This window comes from Ursus maritimus, unplaced genomic scaffold (genome assembly GCF_017311325.1).
Source record: "Ursus maritimus isolate PB19 unplaced genomic scaffold, ASM1731132v1 scaffold_14, whole genome shotgun sequence".
Taxonomy (NCBI): Eukaryota; Metazoa; Chordata; class Mammalia; order Carnivora; family Ursidae; genus Ursus; species Ursus maritimus.
Window position 1 is genome coordinate 39,938,446 of NW_024423786.1, and position 17,342 is coordinate 39,955,787.

Here is a 17,342-nt window from a genome sequence, read left to right on the forward strand (position 1 = left end):
TTAAAAAAAAAAAAAAAAAGGAACAGCTTTTTTTTTTTCTTTTTTTTTTTTGTTTTAAGATTTTATTTATTTGAGAGAGAACGAGAGCACAAGCCAGGGCAAGGGGAGAGGAAGAGGGAGAAGCAGACTACCCCCCCTGAGCAGGGAGCCCAACCAGGGGCTGGATCCCAGGACCCTGGAATCATGCATTACCTGAGCCCAAGGCAGACACTTAACCAACTAAGCCACCCAGAATTATAATATATATATTAATATATATATATTTTAAGATTTTATCTATTTATTGAGAGAGAGAGATCTGAGAGCCCGCGAACATGTGTGTGTGTGTGTAAGGGTGTGCAAGTGCGCAAGCTGGGGGAGGGGCCGAGGGAAAGGGAGAGAGAATCCCCAGCAAACTCTGAGCTGAGTGTAGATCTCACAACCCTGAGACCATGACCCAAGCCAAAACCAAGAGCCAGATGCCCAACCCGCGAGCCACCCTTGCGCACTTTTAATTTTTGTTTTTCAAATTATTCGTTATTGGGTCACCTGGGTGGCTCAGTTCGTTAAGCGTCTGGCTTTGGCTCAGGTCATGATCCCAGGGTCCTGGGATCGAGCCCCACATTGGTTTGCTTCTCCCTCGGCCCCTACCCCTGCTTGTGCTCTCTCTGTCTCTCACTCCCTCTCAAATAAATAAATGAAATCTTTAAAAAATTATTCCTTATTTTTTAAGATTTTATTTATTTATTTGACAGAGAGAGACAGCCAGCGAGAGAGGGAACACAAGCAGGGGGAGTGGGAGAAGAAGAAGCAGGCTCCTAGCAGAGAAGCCTGATCTGGGGCTCGATGCCAGAATGCCAGGATCACGCCCTGAGCCAAAGGCAGACACCTAACGACTGCGCCACCCAGGCGCCCCTATTCCTTATTTTGTATTGAAGTGATACAAGCACTTGGGTTTGTTATTAAAAGGCTTGTAACAAAGTAGCAAAGTGATTTATCCCCCCTTCCTCAGAGGCAACTCTTTTCAGCTCTTCCTGTTTCTACCTTTACTACTCTATTTTATACATTTTTATATGTCTTAGCTACCTGTTTGTGGTAGATGATTTTTTTTAAAGATTTTTTATTTATTCATTTGACAGAGATAGAGACAGCCAGCAAGAGAGGGAACACAAGCAGGGGGAGTGGGAGAGGGAGAAGCAGGCTCCCAACGGAGGAGCCTGATGTGGGGTTCGATCCGAGAACGTTGGGATCACACCCTGAGCCAAAGGCAGACGCTTAACGACTGCGCCACCCAGGCGCCCCTGTGGTAGATGATTTTAAGTCTTACATTCCTTTATCCCTTCTTTCTGCCCTGCTCATATAATTTTATCATATTTTGTGGTTTAATCCAATTCATTGTTTTCATGATTACAACTTTATATATATTTTTTCTGTTAACTAAGTAATGTACTATGAGGTACATTTTATTTCTTGTGTGACTGTTTTTCTTGAGGTTGGGTTATTAATTGTGTCAGTTTCTTTTGCTTGTGTTTCTTTGAATTGCTGTCTCTGTTATCTTGTATCTGAAAAGCTCTGTGGAGTAGTTTTCTGTTTGGTTTTCCACACTGCCTAAACAGTTAAATCTGTTGTTCCACTCTGAGTTGTTTTGCTTTGTTTTTCTTGGAAACATCCCTTCTGGAGTCCTCCATCCTCATATTCTCGGGTGGGCTGGCTTCTTTCCAGACTGACAGTACTCAGCACCATCCTAGAAACCCCATTCACCTCTCTTGGGCTGAACCCTTAGTCTCCTGGGTCCCAAATCTTCCTCTTCCCTGGGTTACTAGCCTTGTTTGGTTGGGATATCTATCTGTCTATTTATTGGCTACTACATAGTTGATTTTATCACCAAACTGTGTGAGTGAAAATTGATGTGTGGTCTTAATATGGTTTCTTTTTTTTTTTTTTTTTTTAATAGTCTGGGGAGCAATTGCTCTCCATGTTTTTTTTGTTTTTGTGTTTTTTTTTTTTAAGATTTTATTTATTTATTTGACAGAGATAGAGACAGCCAGCAAGAGAGGGAACACAAGCAGGGGGAGTGGAGAGGAAGAAGCAGGCTCATAGCGGAGGAGCCTGATGTGGGGCTCGATCCCACAACGCCGGGATCACGCCCTGAGCCAAAGGCAGACGCCTAACCGCTGTGCCACCCAGGCGCCCCTTAATATGGTTTCTAACAATAAAACCCCCATGTCTTAATACTTGGAAAACACAAAAACTTCTTAATTACCTGTCATCTCACCCCAAGGAAGTCAGATCACATTGTGCATCTTATTTTTTAGCCTGCTTTTACGGTGGTCTCTAAGTAGACCTAGTAGTCTCTTCTCATGTTATAATGTGATTTAATGGCTGTGATAGTCCATTTATGGAATTCCCATCATTTGTCTTGTTAGTGTCTTGTTTGGGAGTTTTTTTGCTTTATTCCAAAATTTTGGGAGCTTATAATAGCCTGATGTCATTCCCTTTTTACATCTCTGAGTATTTTCTTAGAATAAATTTCTCGACAGAGAATTTCCTGATGAAAGGGTATGCTGCATATTGCCAGATTGCTTTCCAGAATGAAAGCTGTTTCCAGTTTCCTCAGCAGTGTATAAGAGGACAACTATTTCTGGGGTTTTCTTCCTATTTAAAGCTCTCTTTGCTTGGAGAAGAGGTAAAGGAAGGAAGCCACAGGCTAGAGGACGCACTACTTCCCCGTTTCAGCAGTATGAAGGGTGGTTGTGTCTATAAACAGCTTCTGCTTCTGTGATTCCTTGCAGGGCATCACGGGGCTATATCGGGGCATGGCTGCCCCCATCATTGGGGTCACCCCCATGTTCGCCGTGTGCTTCTTTGGGTTTGGTTTGGGGAAGAAACTGCAACAGAAATCCCCAGAGGATGTGCTTAGGTGAGTACTTACAGATCTGGAGCACTTGAAGCTGTTCTGTCTGGTGATGTGACATGGGCTAAAGGAAAAAATCTTGGCAGATAGGGAGTGGCTCTCTTCCTGGGCCCTTAACACTGGCTCCTGGTTGCTCCCCATGAGGGAAGTACTTGAGTTTCTTTTGCCTTGTGAACCAAAGGGAAAAAGAAAACAATCCAAAGCCCCCCCCCCCATCAGGTTGTCATAATTTCTTCTGTGAAGTAGTATCACTTACTAGAGATATTAGTAATGTCAACCCCTCAGCATTGGGACGTCCGAATGCTCTAGTGTGTGTGAAATGCCATGAACAGTTCCTGGTGCTGCAGTAAAGCCAGCGGCAGCCTTGTTTTCCATCACCTGGTTGGGAAAGGGGAAGGTCTCAACTTTTGTTTTACATCATTTTAATAATATGATTATAATTATTTCAGATATTCGTTTCTCTGCTAAGTGAAATAAATTAATGTATTTTCTTTTCATAAACTTTAAAAAAGTTGGATTTGGGTATGAAGAGGCAGGTGAGTCAGGATTACAGCTCAGAATTTACAAAGTAGTTAATCAAAACAGGTCAACTTTTTTAAAATTAAACGTTATTTAATTTTTAAAAAGATTTTGTTTATTTATTTGAGGGAGAGAGTGAAGGAGAGAGAGAAAGCATGAGAGGGGGGAGGGTCAGAGGGAGAAGCAGACTCCCCGATGAGCAGGTGGGCACTTTGGGATCATGGCCTGAGCCAAAGGCAGACGCTTAACCGACTGAGCTACCCAGGTGCTCCCATTTTTTTACTTTTGATTGAAGTAGAGTTGACATATAATATTAGTTTCAGATGCATAACGTAGTAATTCAACAATTATATACATTTATGAAGTGCTCACCATGGTAAGTGTAGTTACCATCTGTCACCATACCAAGTTGTTACAATATTACTGACTATATTCCCTGTGCTGTACGTTTCATCAAACCAGCTTCTTGGGATGCAGGGGAATTCTGAATGGAAACATGAGATGGCAAGGTGGCTCGGTCTAAGACTTGTAAGGTGACAGCTCCTGGGCTGCAGGTAGCACAGAACCCACGGAGGCTAGCCAGGCTTGGGATCCAGGAGCTCGAGGAAGGAAGCCCAGGGTGCTATGTGGTTGTTTTCTGTCACTACTTCAGGCCACAGCATGCCGAGTAAGGGTCTAGGACGTAGATAGAGATGCTTGTAATGTGAAACTATTTCTGGAGTCCTTGTGACCCTTTGAATGTGCCCAGCGTCTATAAACAGCCACAGGTGGCCGCAGATATGGATGTGTATGGGGTCCTTTTGAAGCCGTGTTTGGCTGTTGGTAGTCCAAATATCCCACGAACACATGTCCTCTCTGAGCACCTGGTCCTCTAGCTCATGTACCAGCCCATAGCTGTCCCAGGACCATGCACTAAAACCTCCAGTGGGGTCATTGTTAGTACTTTGACCTGTGTTTTGTGTTCCCTGTATAGTCACGTTAGTGTGCAGAGAAACACCCTTCTTGCTTGAGCAAAGGTCGAGACATTCGGGACCCCACCCCGATAATCCTGCCATGTTCTAAATTCTGAACATCAACCCTGCCATGTTCCCCTCCCTGCTGTGGTATTTAGGGAGAGTGTGAAAATGAGCGCTACCAGGACCATGTAGAGGGGATGCCCAAGAGGTCCAGACTCACAGATGCCAACCTGGGGTGGGAGTGGGAGGTGGCAGAATGGGCCAGGCAGTCATAGAGTGTCTACAGAGTACACTGTGCACACACAGAGACCACATTCAGAGGAGAGTCCTTACTCCCAGGAGACGGGGGTGTGCCTGACCTGGGGTATGGGCATCTTGCAAAAAACAGTTGGTCTCATGAGGGGAAGTTCAGTTGCGGAGAGGGCTCCTCTTGGGGGACAGTAGTGTGAACTGAGCCTGTGGAGGAGTCCGTGCATGAAAACAAGTCTCTTGACTGTTAGACAGTCAACCTGTGTCTAGACTTGTCTGCCTGAGGTATATGTGTGGGCCCTGCCTGGAGGAAAGAACCTGCAGTAGATGTCTCCCTACCCCCATTTGACATCTGCTCTCCAGATCTTGGGCTCCTTGTGGGTGAGACCTGCCCAAAGGCTCAGCTGGCAGAGGCTTGGGGTCAGAAGGGGCCTGAGGCTCTGGCAAGTAATTGAAGATGTTTAGCAACATTTTTTAAATTGTGAGAGCTCTGTTGAAATACTAATTATGGCTTTGTGCTCCACCACCTCCTGGCCACCCTTATATTACTGACCCCAGAAAGAAAAGGAGATTCCAGAGATGGCACAGACAGCTGTGTCCTATAAATGCCTGGAGCCTCAGACTCCTCTAAATACTTGGTGTGGTTCATTCTTTGAGGGCCAGGGTGAGGATCTGTATTTCTGGCCACTGGGGGCCCAGTCCCGGCAGAGAGGGCCACAGAACCCATCATGCCTGTCTGGGCCTGTCTCAGCATCTTAGCCCTTGCAACTGTCCTGGCTGCCCCTCAGCCTGTGGAGGTGGCCACAGCTGTCCGCCCAGCCACGATACTGTCCTGCTTGTATCTTGGCTTAAAATGTTCTCAGGACGTTGGTGGTCCAGAGGAAGTGAGTTTGGAGGGGAACTAGGGTTGACTGACACCCAGATCTTGAGTTACAGGCTTTTTTCCACAACAACCCTGAAATTTACAAGTGGGGAATCAAGGCTCAGTGAAGCCTAAAAACTTGTCCGTAGTCGTTGTGCATGGCAGGCCCAGGGGAGGGAGCCATGTGTCACTATAAAGCTCGTCCCATGGGTGAGGCCATCTAAGTGTGCAGGTAGCCTTCCCCGACCAAGCTCCTATTTCTCTTGGCACTGAGAAATTTGCCCTGGGAAATTTGACATCAGAATACACCTAGAACTTGGCTTTTGTGCAAATATGACTTATTTGTGCTGGGCTTCTTGCCTAGTCCAAGTGCTTATTTTTTCTTTTTAATTTAAATTCACGTTAGTTAACATAGAGTATTGGTTTAAGCGGTAGAATTTAGTGATTCATCGCTTACCCGTAATACCCAGTGCTCATTTCAAGTGCCCTCCTTAATGCCCATCACCCAATTAGTGCATCCCCCCAACCCTCACTGCTTATTTTTTCTTACAAAGTCACCCCCTTTGCTGGAATCGCCTCTTTCCTGGGTGGTTAGTCACAGGGGCTTGCCTCTGTTTTTTGTTTTCAATACAGCTACCCCCAAATATTTGCAGCTGGGATGTTATCAGGCGTATTCACCACGGGAATTATGACCCCTGGAGAACGGATCAAGTGCTTGTTACAGGTATGGGTGGGATCTGGGGTGGCGGGATATGATCTGGGGGGAGGTGGCTAGCTTTTTCCATTCAGTATGCAATGTTGTGTGGATGTTTATGTCCTTTCACCTTTTATAAAGGCTTCAGGTCAGGTGTGCAAAACAGTTTCAAGGTTTTCAGGAACATGGAAGCAGTCGTAGTAGAATCGAGAACCAAGACAGTATAACAAACCAACCAAAATGTCACACCTGTGACGTGTCATTCCAGACTTATCCACTCTTATTAACAGCTTCTTCAGGAACTCTGAAAGGTGAGTCATGTCTCTTCAGAGGTGGAAGGGAGGCTGCTACTGCCCACTGTATCTTATGTCTCTATCAGTTCCCCAAAAGCTCAGTGCCCTTGGAATGCCTGGCTCGTTCATAGCCCAAGGCTGCTATTACCACACAGGGCTCCTTTAAAACAAAAAAGTTACTGCTTTTTTCTTCTAATGGCTGAAGTAATTTAACACACCACTCTTGCTAGAAAATTTTGATAATGCAGGGGCGCCTGGGTGGCTCAGTCGTTAAGCGTCTGCCTTTGGCTCAGGGTGTGATCCCGGGGTCCTGGGATCGAGCCCTGCATCGGGCTTCTCTGCTGGGAGCCGGCTTCTTCCTCTCCCATTCTGCCTGCTTGTGTTCCATCTCTCGCTGGCTGTCAGCGCGATAATGCAGAGAAGCACAAAGAAAAAAAATGTATTTCTCACCCATGATACCATCCCACTGAGGTAACCACTGTTATGCTTTCTTTTTGAATTCTGATCTTTTTGGTAAACACAAATGTTAAGAAATATTAACTTTTGAAATAAAATTAGGGTCACATATTGCATTAGTTTTATAACCCACTTTTTTCATTTGATGTATCCTAATTTTTTGTGCGGTTATTTCTCAAGCATCATGTTCTGCATATTATTTCATTACATGGCTGTCATTTACCCAATAATTCCTTATCTAGGGGCATGACAAATTATATACGATAGTGAAGATTTTTGTAAATAAGTTTTTGTGTGTGTCCCTGATTATTTTCTTAGAGTGAATGTCCAGGATTGAAATTATTATGTTTAAAGGTGTATACTTTTTAGAAAAAGATTTATTTATTTATGTATAGAGAGAAAACAAGTGGGAGGGACAAAGGGAGAGTGAGAGAGAATTCCAGGCAGACTCCATGTTGAGCATGGAGCCTGACGTAGGGCTCAATCTCACGACCCTGAGATCACGACCTGAGTCAAAACCAAGAGTTGGACGTTTAACCAACTGTGCCACCCAAGCACCCCTAAAGGTGTATACTTTAAAAAGAAAGTGTGTGTGTGTGTTTTAAGATTTTATTTATTTGTCAGAGAGAGAGAGCACATGTAGGGGGAGCGGCAGGCAGAGGGAAAAGCAGGCTCCCTGCTGAGCAAGGAGCCCCATGCAGGACTCGATCCCAGAACCGGAGATCATGACCTGAGTTGAAGGCAGACACTTAACCGACTGAGTCACCCAGGCGTCCCTAAAAAAAAGTTTTTAATACCTATTACCAAATGGTCCCCCTATAAAGGCCTATCACTTTCTATTCCAGTCAATAATAGAAGAGCGACCACTTATCAGCAAACTCGGCAGCATCTAATTTACAATCTCTTCCAGTCTGGTGGGTGAAAAATTGGCATTGTTTTAAATTTTCATGCTTTTAAATGGTGGTGAGGTTAATTATTTTGATGGATATTCATTGTTTGTATTTTTCCTTTGTGAAGTGCCTGTTTGTGTTCTTTGCTCATTTGTTTTTTGACTTACAAAAGCTTTGGACGTATTAAGGTTGTTAATTATTTATAGTATGTGGCAAGTCTGTTTCATGGTGGGCATCTGTCATTTAATTTTATGTTATTTTTTTGAGATTTTGACAGTGCAAGCTTTATTCCAGTTTTGTGAATTTTTTAAATCAAACTTTTTATTTTTAGATAATTATGGATTTATGGGCAGTTGTAAAAAATAACACAAAGGAAAAAATCATAATAATACAGAGAGATATCATGTACCCTTTACCCAGTTTTCCCCACATCTGGTAAAACTTTGGTACAATATTACAACCAAAATATTAATATTGATACAGTAAAGATACAGAACATTTCTATCATGCCATGGCCACATCCACTTCCCTTCTCTCACTGCAGTTCTTAACTACCCTAGCAACCACCAGTGTGTACTCCATTTCTGTAATTTTATAATTTCAAGAATGTTCTACAAATAGAATCACACTACAGTAAACTTACCAAGTAAACTTTTTGGATTGGCTTTTCTTTTTCTTTTCTTTCTTTTTTTTTTTTTTAAGATTTTATTTTTATTTATTCGACAGAGATAGAGACAGCCAGCGAGACAGGGAACACAAGCAGGGGGAGTGGGAGAGGAAGAAGCAGGCTCCTAGCGGAGGAGCCTGATGTGGGGCTCGATCCCATAACACCGGGATCACGCCCTGAGCCGAAGGCAGACGCTTAACTGCTGTGCCACCCAGGCGCCCCTGGATTGGCTTTTCTGACTCAACATAATTTTCTGGAGATCTGTTAGATTGTTGCGTGTATGAATTATTCATTCCTCTTTAGTAGTCCGTGATATGTTTAACTTTTCATCCATTGAAGGACATCTGGGTTGTTTCCAGTTTTTGACTATTAGGAATAAAGATGGTATAAACATTCATGTTCAGAAGTTTTTCTAAGAAAATAAGTTTTCGTTTCTCTGGGATAAATGCCCAAGAGTACAAATTGTTGAGTCATGTGGTAGTTGCATGTTTAGTTTTTAAAGAAACTGCCAAACTGTTTCTTAGAGTAGCTATGCCGTTTTCTATTCCTGCCAGCGATGTATGAGGGTGGTCCAGTTTCTCTGCATCCTCCCCAGCATTTGGTGCTGTCACTATTTTTAATTTTATCCATCCTGATATGTGTGTAGTGATCTTATTTTAATTTGTATTTCCATAATAGCTGAAGATGTTGAACATCTTTTCAGTGCTTACTTGCTCTTTGTGTATCCTCTTTGGTGAAATGTCTGTTCATGTTTTTGCCCATTTTCTAATTGGATCTTTTTTTAATTGTTGCATTTTGAGAGAGTCCTTTATTCTAGATACTAGTGGTTTGACATATACATGGTTTGCAAATATTTTCTCCCAGTTTATAGTTTGTCTTTTCATCCTTTTAACAGAGTCTCTTTTTAACGATTTTATTCATTTGTTTGATTTGAGAGAGAGAGAGAGATCCCGCGCATGCATGAGCAAAGGGAGGGGCAGAGGGAGAGGGAAAGAGAATCCCAAGCAGACTCTGCACTGACTGTGGAGCCCCATGCTGGGGCTGGGTCCTAAGATCCCGAGATCATGACCTGAGCTGAAGTCAGATGCTTAACTGGCTGAGCCACCCAGGTGCCCCCAAATTAAAATCGTTTGCTCAAAATACTGTTAAGGGGCACCTCGGTGGCTCAGCTGGTTAAGCGTCCAACTCTTGGTTTTGGCTCAGGTCGTGATCTTGGGGTGGTGACATCAAGCCCTATGCAACCCTGCCCTTTGGGCTCTGTGCTCAGTGGGGAGTCTGCTTGAGATTCTCTTCCCTCTCCCCTTGCCCATCCCCCACTCATACTCTTTCTCAAATAAATAAATCTTTAAAAAAAAATCAATTGGGCGTATTTGTGTGGCTCTACGTTTTCGTTTTGTATTTTCTTTTATTTATCTATGTGTTTATTCCTCCACTAATACTACAGTCTTGATTAATATAGGCATATACTAAGTCTTAAAATTGATTAGACTGATCCCTCCAACTTTATTCTTTAAAAAAAAAAAACTTGTTCTAGCTATTCTAATTCCTTTGTATTTCCACATAAACTTTAGGATAATTTAGAAAATTGAGGGGCACCTTGGTGGCTTAGTTGATTAAGCATCTGCCTTCAGCTCAGGTCATGGTCCCAGGGTTCTGGGATTGAGCCCTGTGTCAGGTTCCCTGCTCAGCGGGGAGTCTGCTTCTCCCTCTGCCTCTCCCCCCTGACTTGTGCTATCTCTCTCGCTCACTCTCTCTCTCTCTCCAATAAATAAATAAGATCTTTAAAAAAAAAAAAGAAAGCTGAGAAAAATCTTGCCAAGATTTACGTTGACTCTATAGGTCATTTTGGATGGAATTGACACTATTTTGAGTCTTCCAATCCATGGACACAGTATGTCTCTCTATTTATTTAGAACTTTAAATTTCTTTCATCAGCTCTGTGTAGTTTTCAGCATGTAAGTCCTGTACGTGTTTTCTTGTATTAGTCCCTAAGTCTTTTCTCTTTTTTGACTTTGAAAAATTGCATTGTGAATGGTACTGTCATTTTAATTTTGTTATCTACATGTTCATAGCTAGTTTATAGAAATAGAGTTGATTTTTGTATGTTAATCTTATGTCCTGTAACCTTCCTGAATCCCTTATTAGTTCTAGGATTTTTTTTTTTTTTTTGATAGAATCAGTGAGATTTCCTATGTAGAGAGTCATGTCCTTTGCAAATAGGAACAGTTTTATTTCCTCATTTCTTATCTGTTTAACCTTTATTTCCTTATTTCACTGGCTAGAACTTCCAGTACTACGTTGAATAAGAATGACAAGAGTGGACATTTTTGCCTTGTTCTCAGTCTTACTGAGAAGTATTCACTATTTTATTATTAAATATGTTAGATGCACTTTTTTTTGTAGATGCTCTTTATCAAGTTGAGGAAGTTACCTTCTTTTACTCTTTTCCTGAGAATTTTATCATGAATGGATATTGACTTTTGTCAGATACTTTTTTGCATTGATTGATGTGATTATGTGATTTTTCTTCTTTAATCTGTTAATGTGGTAGATTACATCAGTTGATTTTCAAATATTAAATCAACTTTGCATTGCTCGAATAAACCCACCAACCTGGACATGGTGTATAATTCTTTTTATATATTGCTGAATTCTATTTGCTTATGTTTTGTAGATTTCTGTGTTTTATAGATTTGTACATCTATAGTCATGAAAGATATTGGTCTGTCATTTTTTTTCTGCATTGTTTTATCTGGTTTTGGTATCAGGATAATACTAGTTTCATAAAACAAATTGGGAAATGTTCCCTCTTCTTTTTTCTGAGAGAGATTGTGTAGAATTGGTGTTCATTCTTTAACTTGATAGAATTTTATAATGAAACCATCTAGACTTAGGAATTTGGGGAGGAGTTTTAAATTTTCTTTTCTTTTTTTTTTTAAAGATTTTATTTAGTTATTCGACAGAGATAGAGACAGCCAGTGAGAGAGGGAACACAAGCAGGGGGAGTGGGAGAGGAAGAAGCAGGCTCCTAGTGGAGGAGCCTGATGTGGGGCTCGATCCCCTAACGCTGGGATCACGCCCTGAGCCGAAGGCAGACGCTTAACGACTGCGCCACCCAGGCGCCCCGAATTTTAAATTTTCTTAATACTTACAGGGCTATTCAAATTACTTCATGTTGGGCAAATTGTAGTAGTTTATGTTTTTATTTTTTCATGTGTGTTGTCAAATGTGTGTGTGTAGAGTTATTTGTAGTATTCCTTTATTACCCTCTTGACGGCTTCAGGGTCAGTGGTGGTATCTTCTGCTTTATTCCTGGTATAGTAATTTGTGACTTCTCTTCCTTTTTTGTCAGCCTTACTAGAGGTTTGTTGCTGTTTTTGATCCTTTCAAGAAAACAGCTCTTTGTTTTATTGATTTCCTCAACTCTTTTTCTGTTTTCGATTTCATTGGTTTCTGCTCATATCTTTATTATTTCCTTCCTTTTGCTTGTTTTAGGTTTAGTTTGCTTTTCTTTTAGAAGGGTTTTTGAGGTGAGAGCTTAGATGGTTGATTTGAGTCTTTTTCTCTTTTCTAATGTATGTAGTCAGTGCTAATGGCTTTCCTCTCAGCAGTGCTTTAGCTGTGTCTCACAAACTTAGATATATAGATATGTATTTTTAAAAATTTATTTAGTTATTTAATTAATCTCTATACCCAATGTGAGGCTCAAACTCACAACGCCGAGATCGGCAGTTGCATGCTTTTCCCACTGAGGCAGCCAGGCACCTCTAACTTCTATATTAATTGCCAGTCAGTTCAATGTGTTTTCTGATTTCCTTTGAGACTTACTTTTTTGAATTATTTAGAAGAATGTCGTTTAATTTCCAAGTATTGGAGATCATTGATTTCTAGTTTAAGCCCATTGTGACCAGAGGACATACTCTGTATTATTTAAAATCTTTTAAAGTTCTTGAGGTTTGTTTTATGCCTGTGGTCTGTCTTGGTCTGTGTTCCATGGGCACTTGAAAGGAATGTGTATTCCTGTCATTTGGTGGAGTGTTCTATAAATGTAAATTAGATCCTGTTGGTTGATGGTATTGAGTTCTTCTCTATCTTTGCTGATTTTCAGTCTTTTGGCTCTACCAGTTTGTTGATAGAGGGAGTTGAAATCTCCAAGTATAATTCTTGGTTTGTCTGTTTCTCCTTTCAGTTCTGTCAGTTTTGTTGCACATAGTTTGTAGCTTTTTTGTTTGTTACGTACACATTTTGGATTGCTGTGTCTTCTTGGTAGATTGACCCTTTTATCACTATATAATGTCCCTCATATTATCATTATGCAATATCCCATAATTTTGCTTACTGTGTTCTTGCTTCCTCCCCTCATGTTTCAGGGTTCCTTCTTTCATTGTTTCTTTTCTGTGTAGAGAACTTCCTTTCACTATTTTTGGGGGGCAGCTTTTCTTTTGGGGGAGGTCTTCCTTTGGCAAAAGATTCTTAGTTTTCCTTCATCTAAGAATGCCTGATTTCCCCTTTATTTCTGAAGTATATTTTTGCTAGACATAGGATTCTGGGTTGACAATTCTTTTCTTTCAGTACATGGAAGATAGTGTGCCATTTCTTTCTATCATCCCTATTTTCTGCTGTCATTCTGATTGTTCAGGTAAGCTGTCATTTTCCTCTGGCTGCTTTTAAGATTTTTTCTGTTTTTTTTTTTAGAGGGCAGGAGGGGCAGAGGCAGAGGGAGAGAGGGAATCTTAAGCAGGGCTTAATGTGGGGCTCGATCTCACAACCCTGAGATGACCTGAGCCAAAAATCAAAAGTTAGAAGCTTAACTGACCGAGCTACCCAGGCACCCGAAGAATTTTTTCTTTGTCTTTAGTTTTCAGAAGTTCATTTGTGATGTGTCATTGCATGGATTTATTTGGGTTTATTTTTTTTTTTTTTAAGATTTTATTTATTTATTTGATATGATGTGTCATTGCATGGATTTATTTGGGTTTATTCTTTTTTTTTTTTTTAAGATTTTATTTATTTATTTGACAGAGAGAGAGACAGCCAGCGAGAGAGGGAACACAAGCAGGGGGAGTGGGAGAGGAAGAAGCGGGCTCCCAGCAGAGGAGCCCGATGTGGGGCTCGATCCCAGAACGCCAGGCTCACGCCCTGAGCTGAAGGCAGACGCTTAACGACTGAGCCACCCAGGCGCCCCTATTTGGGTTTATTCTGTTTAGTATTTGCTCAGCTTCTTGAATCTGTATGTTTATGTTTTGCCACATTGGTAAAGTTTTGGGAAGCTTTTGGCAATGGTTTCTTCAAGTACCTTTTCAGTCCTGTCCTCTTTTCACCTCTCCTTCTGGGACCCTGAGGCCACAAATATTAGATTTTTTTGTTCTAGTCACACAGGTCTTGAGGTTCTATTCAATCTGTTTCAGTCTGTTTTCTTCCTGTTGTTCAGATTGGGTATTTTCCATTGCTGTGTCTTCCAGTTGATTTTTTCCCTCTCTTGCCTCTGTTCTGCTTTTTTTTTTTTTTTTTTTTTTTTTTTTTTTTTAAGATTTTATTTATTTGAGAGAGGGAGAGAATGGGGGAAGGGGCAGAGGGAGAGGAGAAGCATATGGCCTGCTGAGCAGGGAGCCTGATGCGGGACTTGATCCCAGGATGCTGAGATCATGACCTGAGCCGAAGATAGCTGCTTAACCGACTGAGCCACCCAGGCACCCCTCTGTTCTGCTCTTGAGCGAGCCATCCATTGAGCTTTTTATTTTGGTTATATTTTTCTTTTCCCCTTTCCTTTCATTTCCTTTTCCCAGTTGTATTTTTCAGTTGTATGGTTTCCATTTGATTCTTCTTACATCTTCTATTTCTGTGCTGAGACTTTATTTCTTTGCGGTGGCTATCTATATTTTTGTCTGTTTCAAGCATATTTATAATTACTTATTGAAGGATTTTTACCATGGCTGCTTTAAAATCTTTGTCAGATAAACAAAAACGCAAAGAAAACAAAACAAAACTTTGTCAGATAATAATGACATCTCTGTTGTCTTGATGTTGTCATCTGTTGCTTGTCTTTTTCCTTTCAGTTTGAGATCTACCTGGTTTGGGGTATGATGGGTGATTTTCAATCGAAACCTGGTTATTTGTGTATTATGTTGAAACTGTGAATCTTATTTGAACTTTCTATTTTAGCGGGCTTTCTCTGACTCTTCCAGCAGGAAAGGGAAGGATGCTGCCTTGTTACTGCCAGGTGGAGATAGAAGTCTAGGTTTCCCACTTGGCCTCTGTTGGCACCTCAGGGTGGGGCACTTCTTTTTACTGCTGGGTGGGTGTAGGAGTTCCAGCGTCTCCACTGACCCAGTAGGATAGGAGGGTGCTGGTTACCGGCTGTCAGGGATGAAAGTCCTAGTTCCCTACCTGGCCTTCTCTGACTGCACCCTAGCAGCATGGTAGGTGCCTTGCTAGAGCCCTGCAAGGATGGAAGTCTAAGCTCCCCACTTGGTGTTTGCTGGGTGTGGATGGGAGTGAGGCCCCAGGTGGGTTTTGTTTTTTTTTTTTAATGGTATATGGTTGGAGTAGAGTGTTTATTGTCTAAAAATTTTTTATCTTTCTGAGCTGTCCCTTTCCTGGTCATTTGTCTAGAGAACACAGGCTTTTGCTGGGGCTTCTTTTTGGTCTATGCTTGCTGGCGTTCCTGCATTGCCAGTTTTCTCAGCTCCAAGTCTGAGATATATCAGAAGGAGAATCCAAGGAACTCACCACCATGTCATTCCTCAAGTTCAAAGGCCCCTCGCCAGTCTCTCTTTTTCTCCAAACTTTCAGAGTCTTCTCATGTTTGCTTTAAGAATAACATCTAGGGTTTTTGGCAGCTCTTTCTGCCCATGGGTCCTGTCCCCATGCTTTAATGAAACTACCTTTTTTATACCGAAAAAAAAAATCTAGAGTTTTTTGTTGCACTTTAGCAGGAAGAATTTATATTTCCAACTCGGGCTTTTCCTGCACTCCAGACTAGCATTTGGATGCTAATAGGCACCTCAGTGTCACCATGTGCGAAAATGAACTCCTGGTCTTCCCCAATCACGGCTCCACCTACAGCCTTCTGCAGCTCAGTTGGTGGCAACACCATCTTTCTAGTTGCTCAGCTCTAAAGCCTAGGAGTCATCCTAGATTCCTCTTTCTCTCACTGTACATATCCCATCTGTTGAATAGTTAAGCTTGCTTTCAACATATCCCAAGTCTATCCCTTCTCATCCCGCCATTTGCAGCCACATTGCTCCAGGTCACCTTCATCATGTAACAGTGAGAAGATTCTCATAATAATATGTCAATTCCATACCAATCTTCTTTGGCCCCCCACGTCACTGTGAGTCAGCTCCAGTGTCCCCTGGTCACGTGGGTCTCCTTGCTATTCCTCAGACATACCAGGTTTACGTGTGCCCAGATCTTTTGGGGCAGTCATATTTTAAAAAGCTGTTACTACTTGATTGACGTTGTCTTAAATTAATTATTTTTAGAAAAATTGATGTCTTTGCAATGAAAAACTGTACTAACCAGAATGATGACTCTTTTTACTTGTCTCTTTTTTTAATGTCCCCTGGAGGTGCTTTAGAGTTTTATTTATGCAAATCCTATTACTGTTTGATGCACATATATTTTATTGCTATTTAGAAGAGGATTCTTTCCCATTATTTTCAGGTTGTTATTGCTGGTATGTAAGAAAATTATTGGACTTATATGTTTATTTCATGTTTCTCCTTGGGACTGTTAAAGCTTAACTCTTCAGCTTTAATTATTCTTTGGTTGATGCCTCTGTGTGCTAGGATTCTTCTTGGCTCTGTGCTTGCTGTGGATCTTGCATGGGGTTCTTTCTCTCAGATCTTCTCTGGGATTACCCCTGCCTGCCTTACTCAAGCTCTTGTCTCTTAGGCCCTGGATCCCTGAGACTGGTATGGGGGCCTCTCCTTGGCCCTCCCCTGGCTCTGCACAGGATCTCTGTTCTGGCACTTAGAGCTCTGCACAGCCATTTCCTGTTCATCTTTCCTTAACCGAGCTTTAGGATCAGTGAAAGCTTGGAATGGATTTGGTACTCAGTGGGTATTTGTTGAAGGAATAAGTGAATGACCTTCCAACTAGCTTTATTGGGAATGCTCTTGTATTGGAGAGAGTTCCTCCACTTATTTTCCAAATCCTCTGCTGATTTTTTTTCTTGTCAGTGTGTGCATACTTTGTGATATTTTCATTTAACCTTATTTCCTAGTGATTTCCACCAATATTCTATGTTCCAAATAACTATCAGTTTGACAGTGAAGTTTTTCATTGGTCTAATCCTAATGACCACTTCCACACTCACCTTGTAATCTTCTGTAACTTGCTGACTCTGTTGACTTTCACGTTGCTGCTACTGACTTGATGGCTTTTTCCCTCCCTCTCAGATTCAGGCTTCCTCAGGAGAAACCAAGTACACCGGGGCGTTGGACTGTGCAAAGAAGCTATACCAGGAATCTGGGATTCGAGGCATCTACAAAGGGACAGTACTCACCCTCATGAGAGGTAACCTTTTAGGTTCTCCACCTGAGGTCACCTTGCCAGGGGTGGGGGGGCACTCATCTGAGGTGGATTTGCCACAGAAGATCTTACCTGGATCCCCAGATTAGCCTTGGCACTATATGAGCTATACTTCTGACAAGGCTGGCATGGTGTGTTTTTTTAGGCAGTCTCCCCCCGGCCAACATGGTCACAAATGAGGATGGGAGGACCTCTATCCTTCTGGCAGCCTGGCCCTCAGGGATGCAAGTCAAGGCAGTGGCAGTTACAGGGGAGTGGCAAGTAGATAGAAATCGTGGCTGGAGGGGTGAGTGGGAGGGAAGAGTGACTAAGGATCGTGGGGCTCTCC

At 41.9% G+C, this 17,342-nt stretch overlaps 1 protein-coding gene across 1 annotated transcript in view; it reads left to right on the top strand.

Annotated features, from left to right (window-relative positions):
- The window catches only part of SLC25A20 (solute carrier family 25 member 20), a 28,254-nt gene that overhangs the window by 7,870 nt on the left and 3,042 nt on the right, over positions 1 to 17,342 (top strand). The window contains exons 3-5 of the mRNA XM_040628848.1: positions 2,772 to 2,899; positions 6,113 to 6,203; positions 16,882 to 16,999. Coding sequence (XP_040484782.1) covers positions 2,772 to 2,899; positions 6,113 to 6,203; positions 16,882 to 16,999 — 337 coding nt within the window. The remainder of the gene's footprint in view (positions 1 to 2,771; positions 2,900 to 6,112; positions 6,204 to 16,881; positions 17,000 to 17,342) is intronic.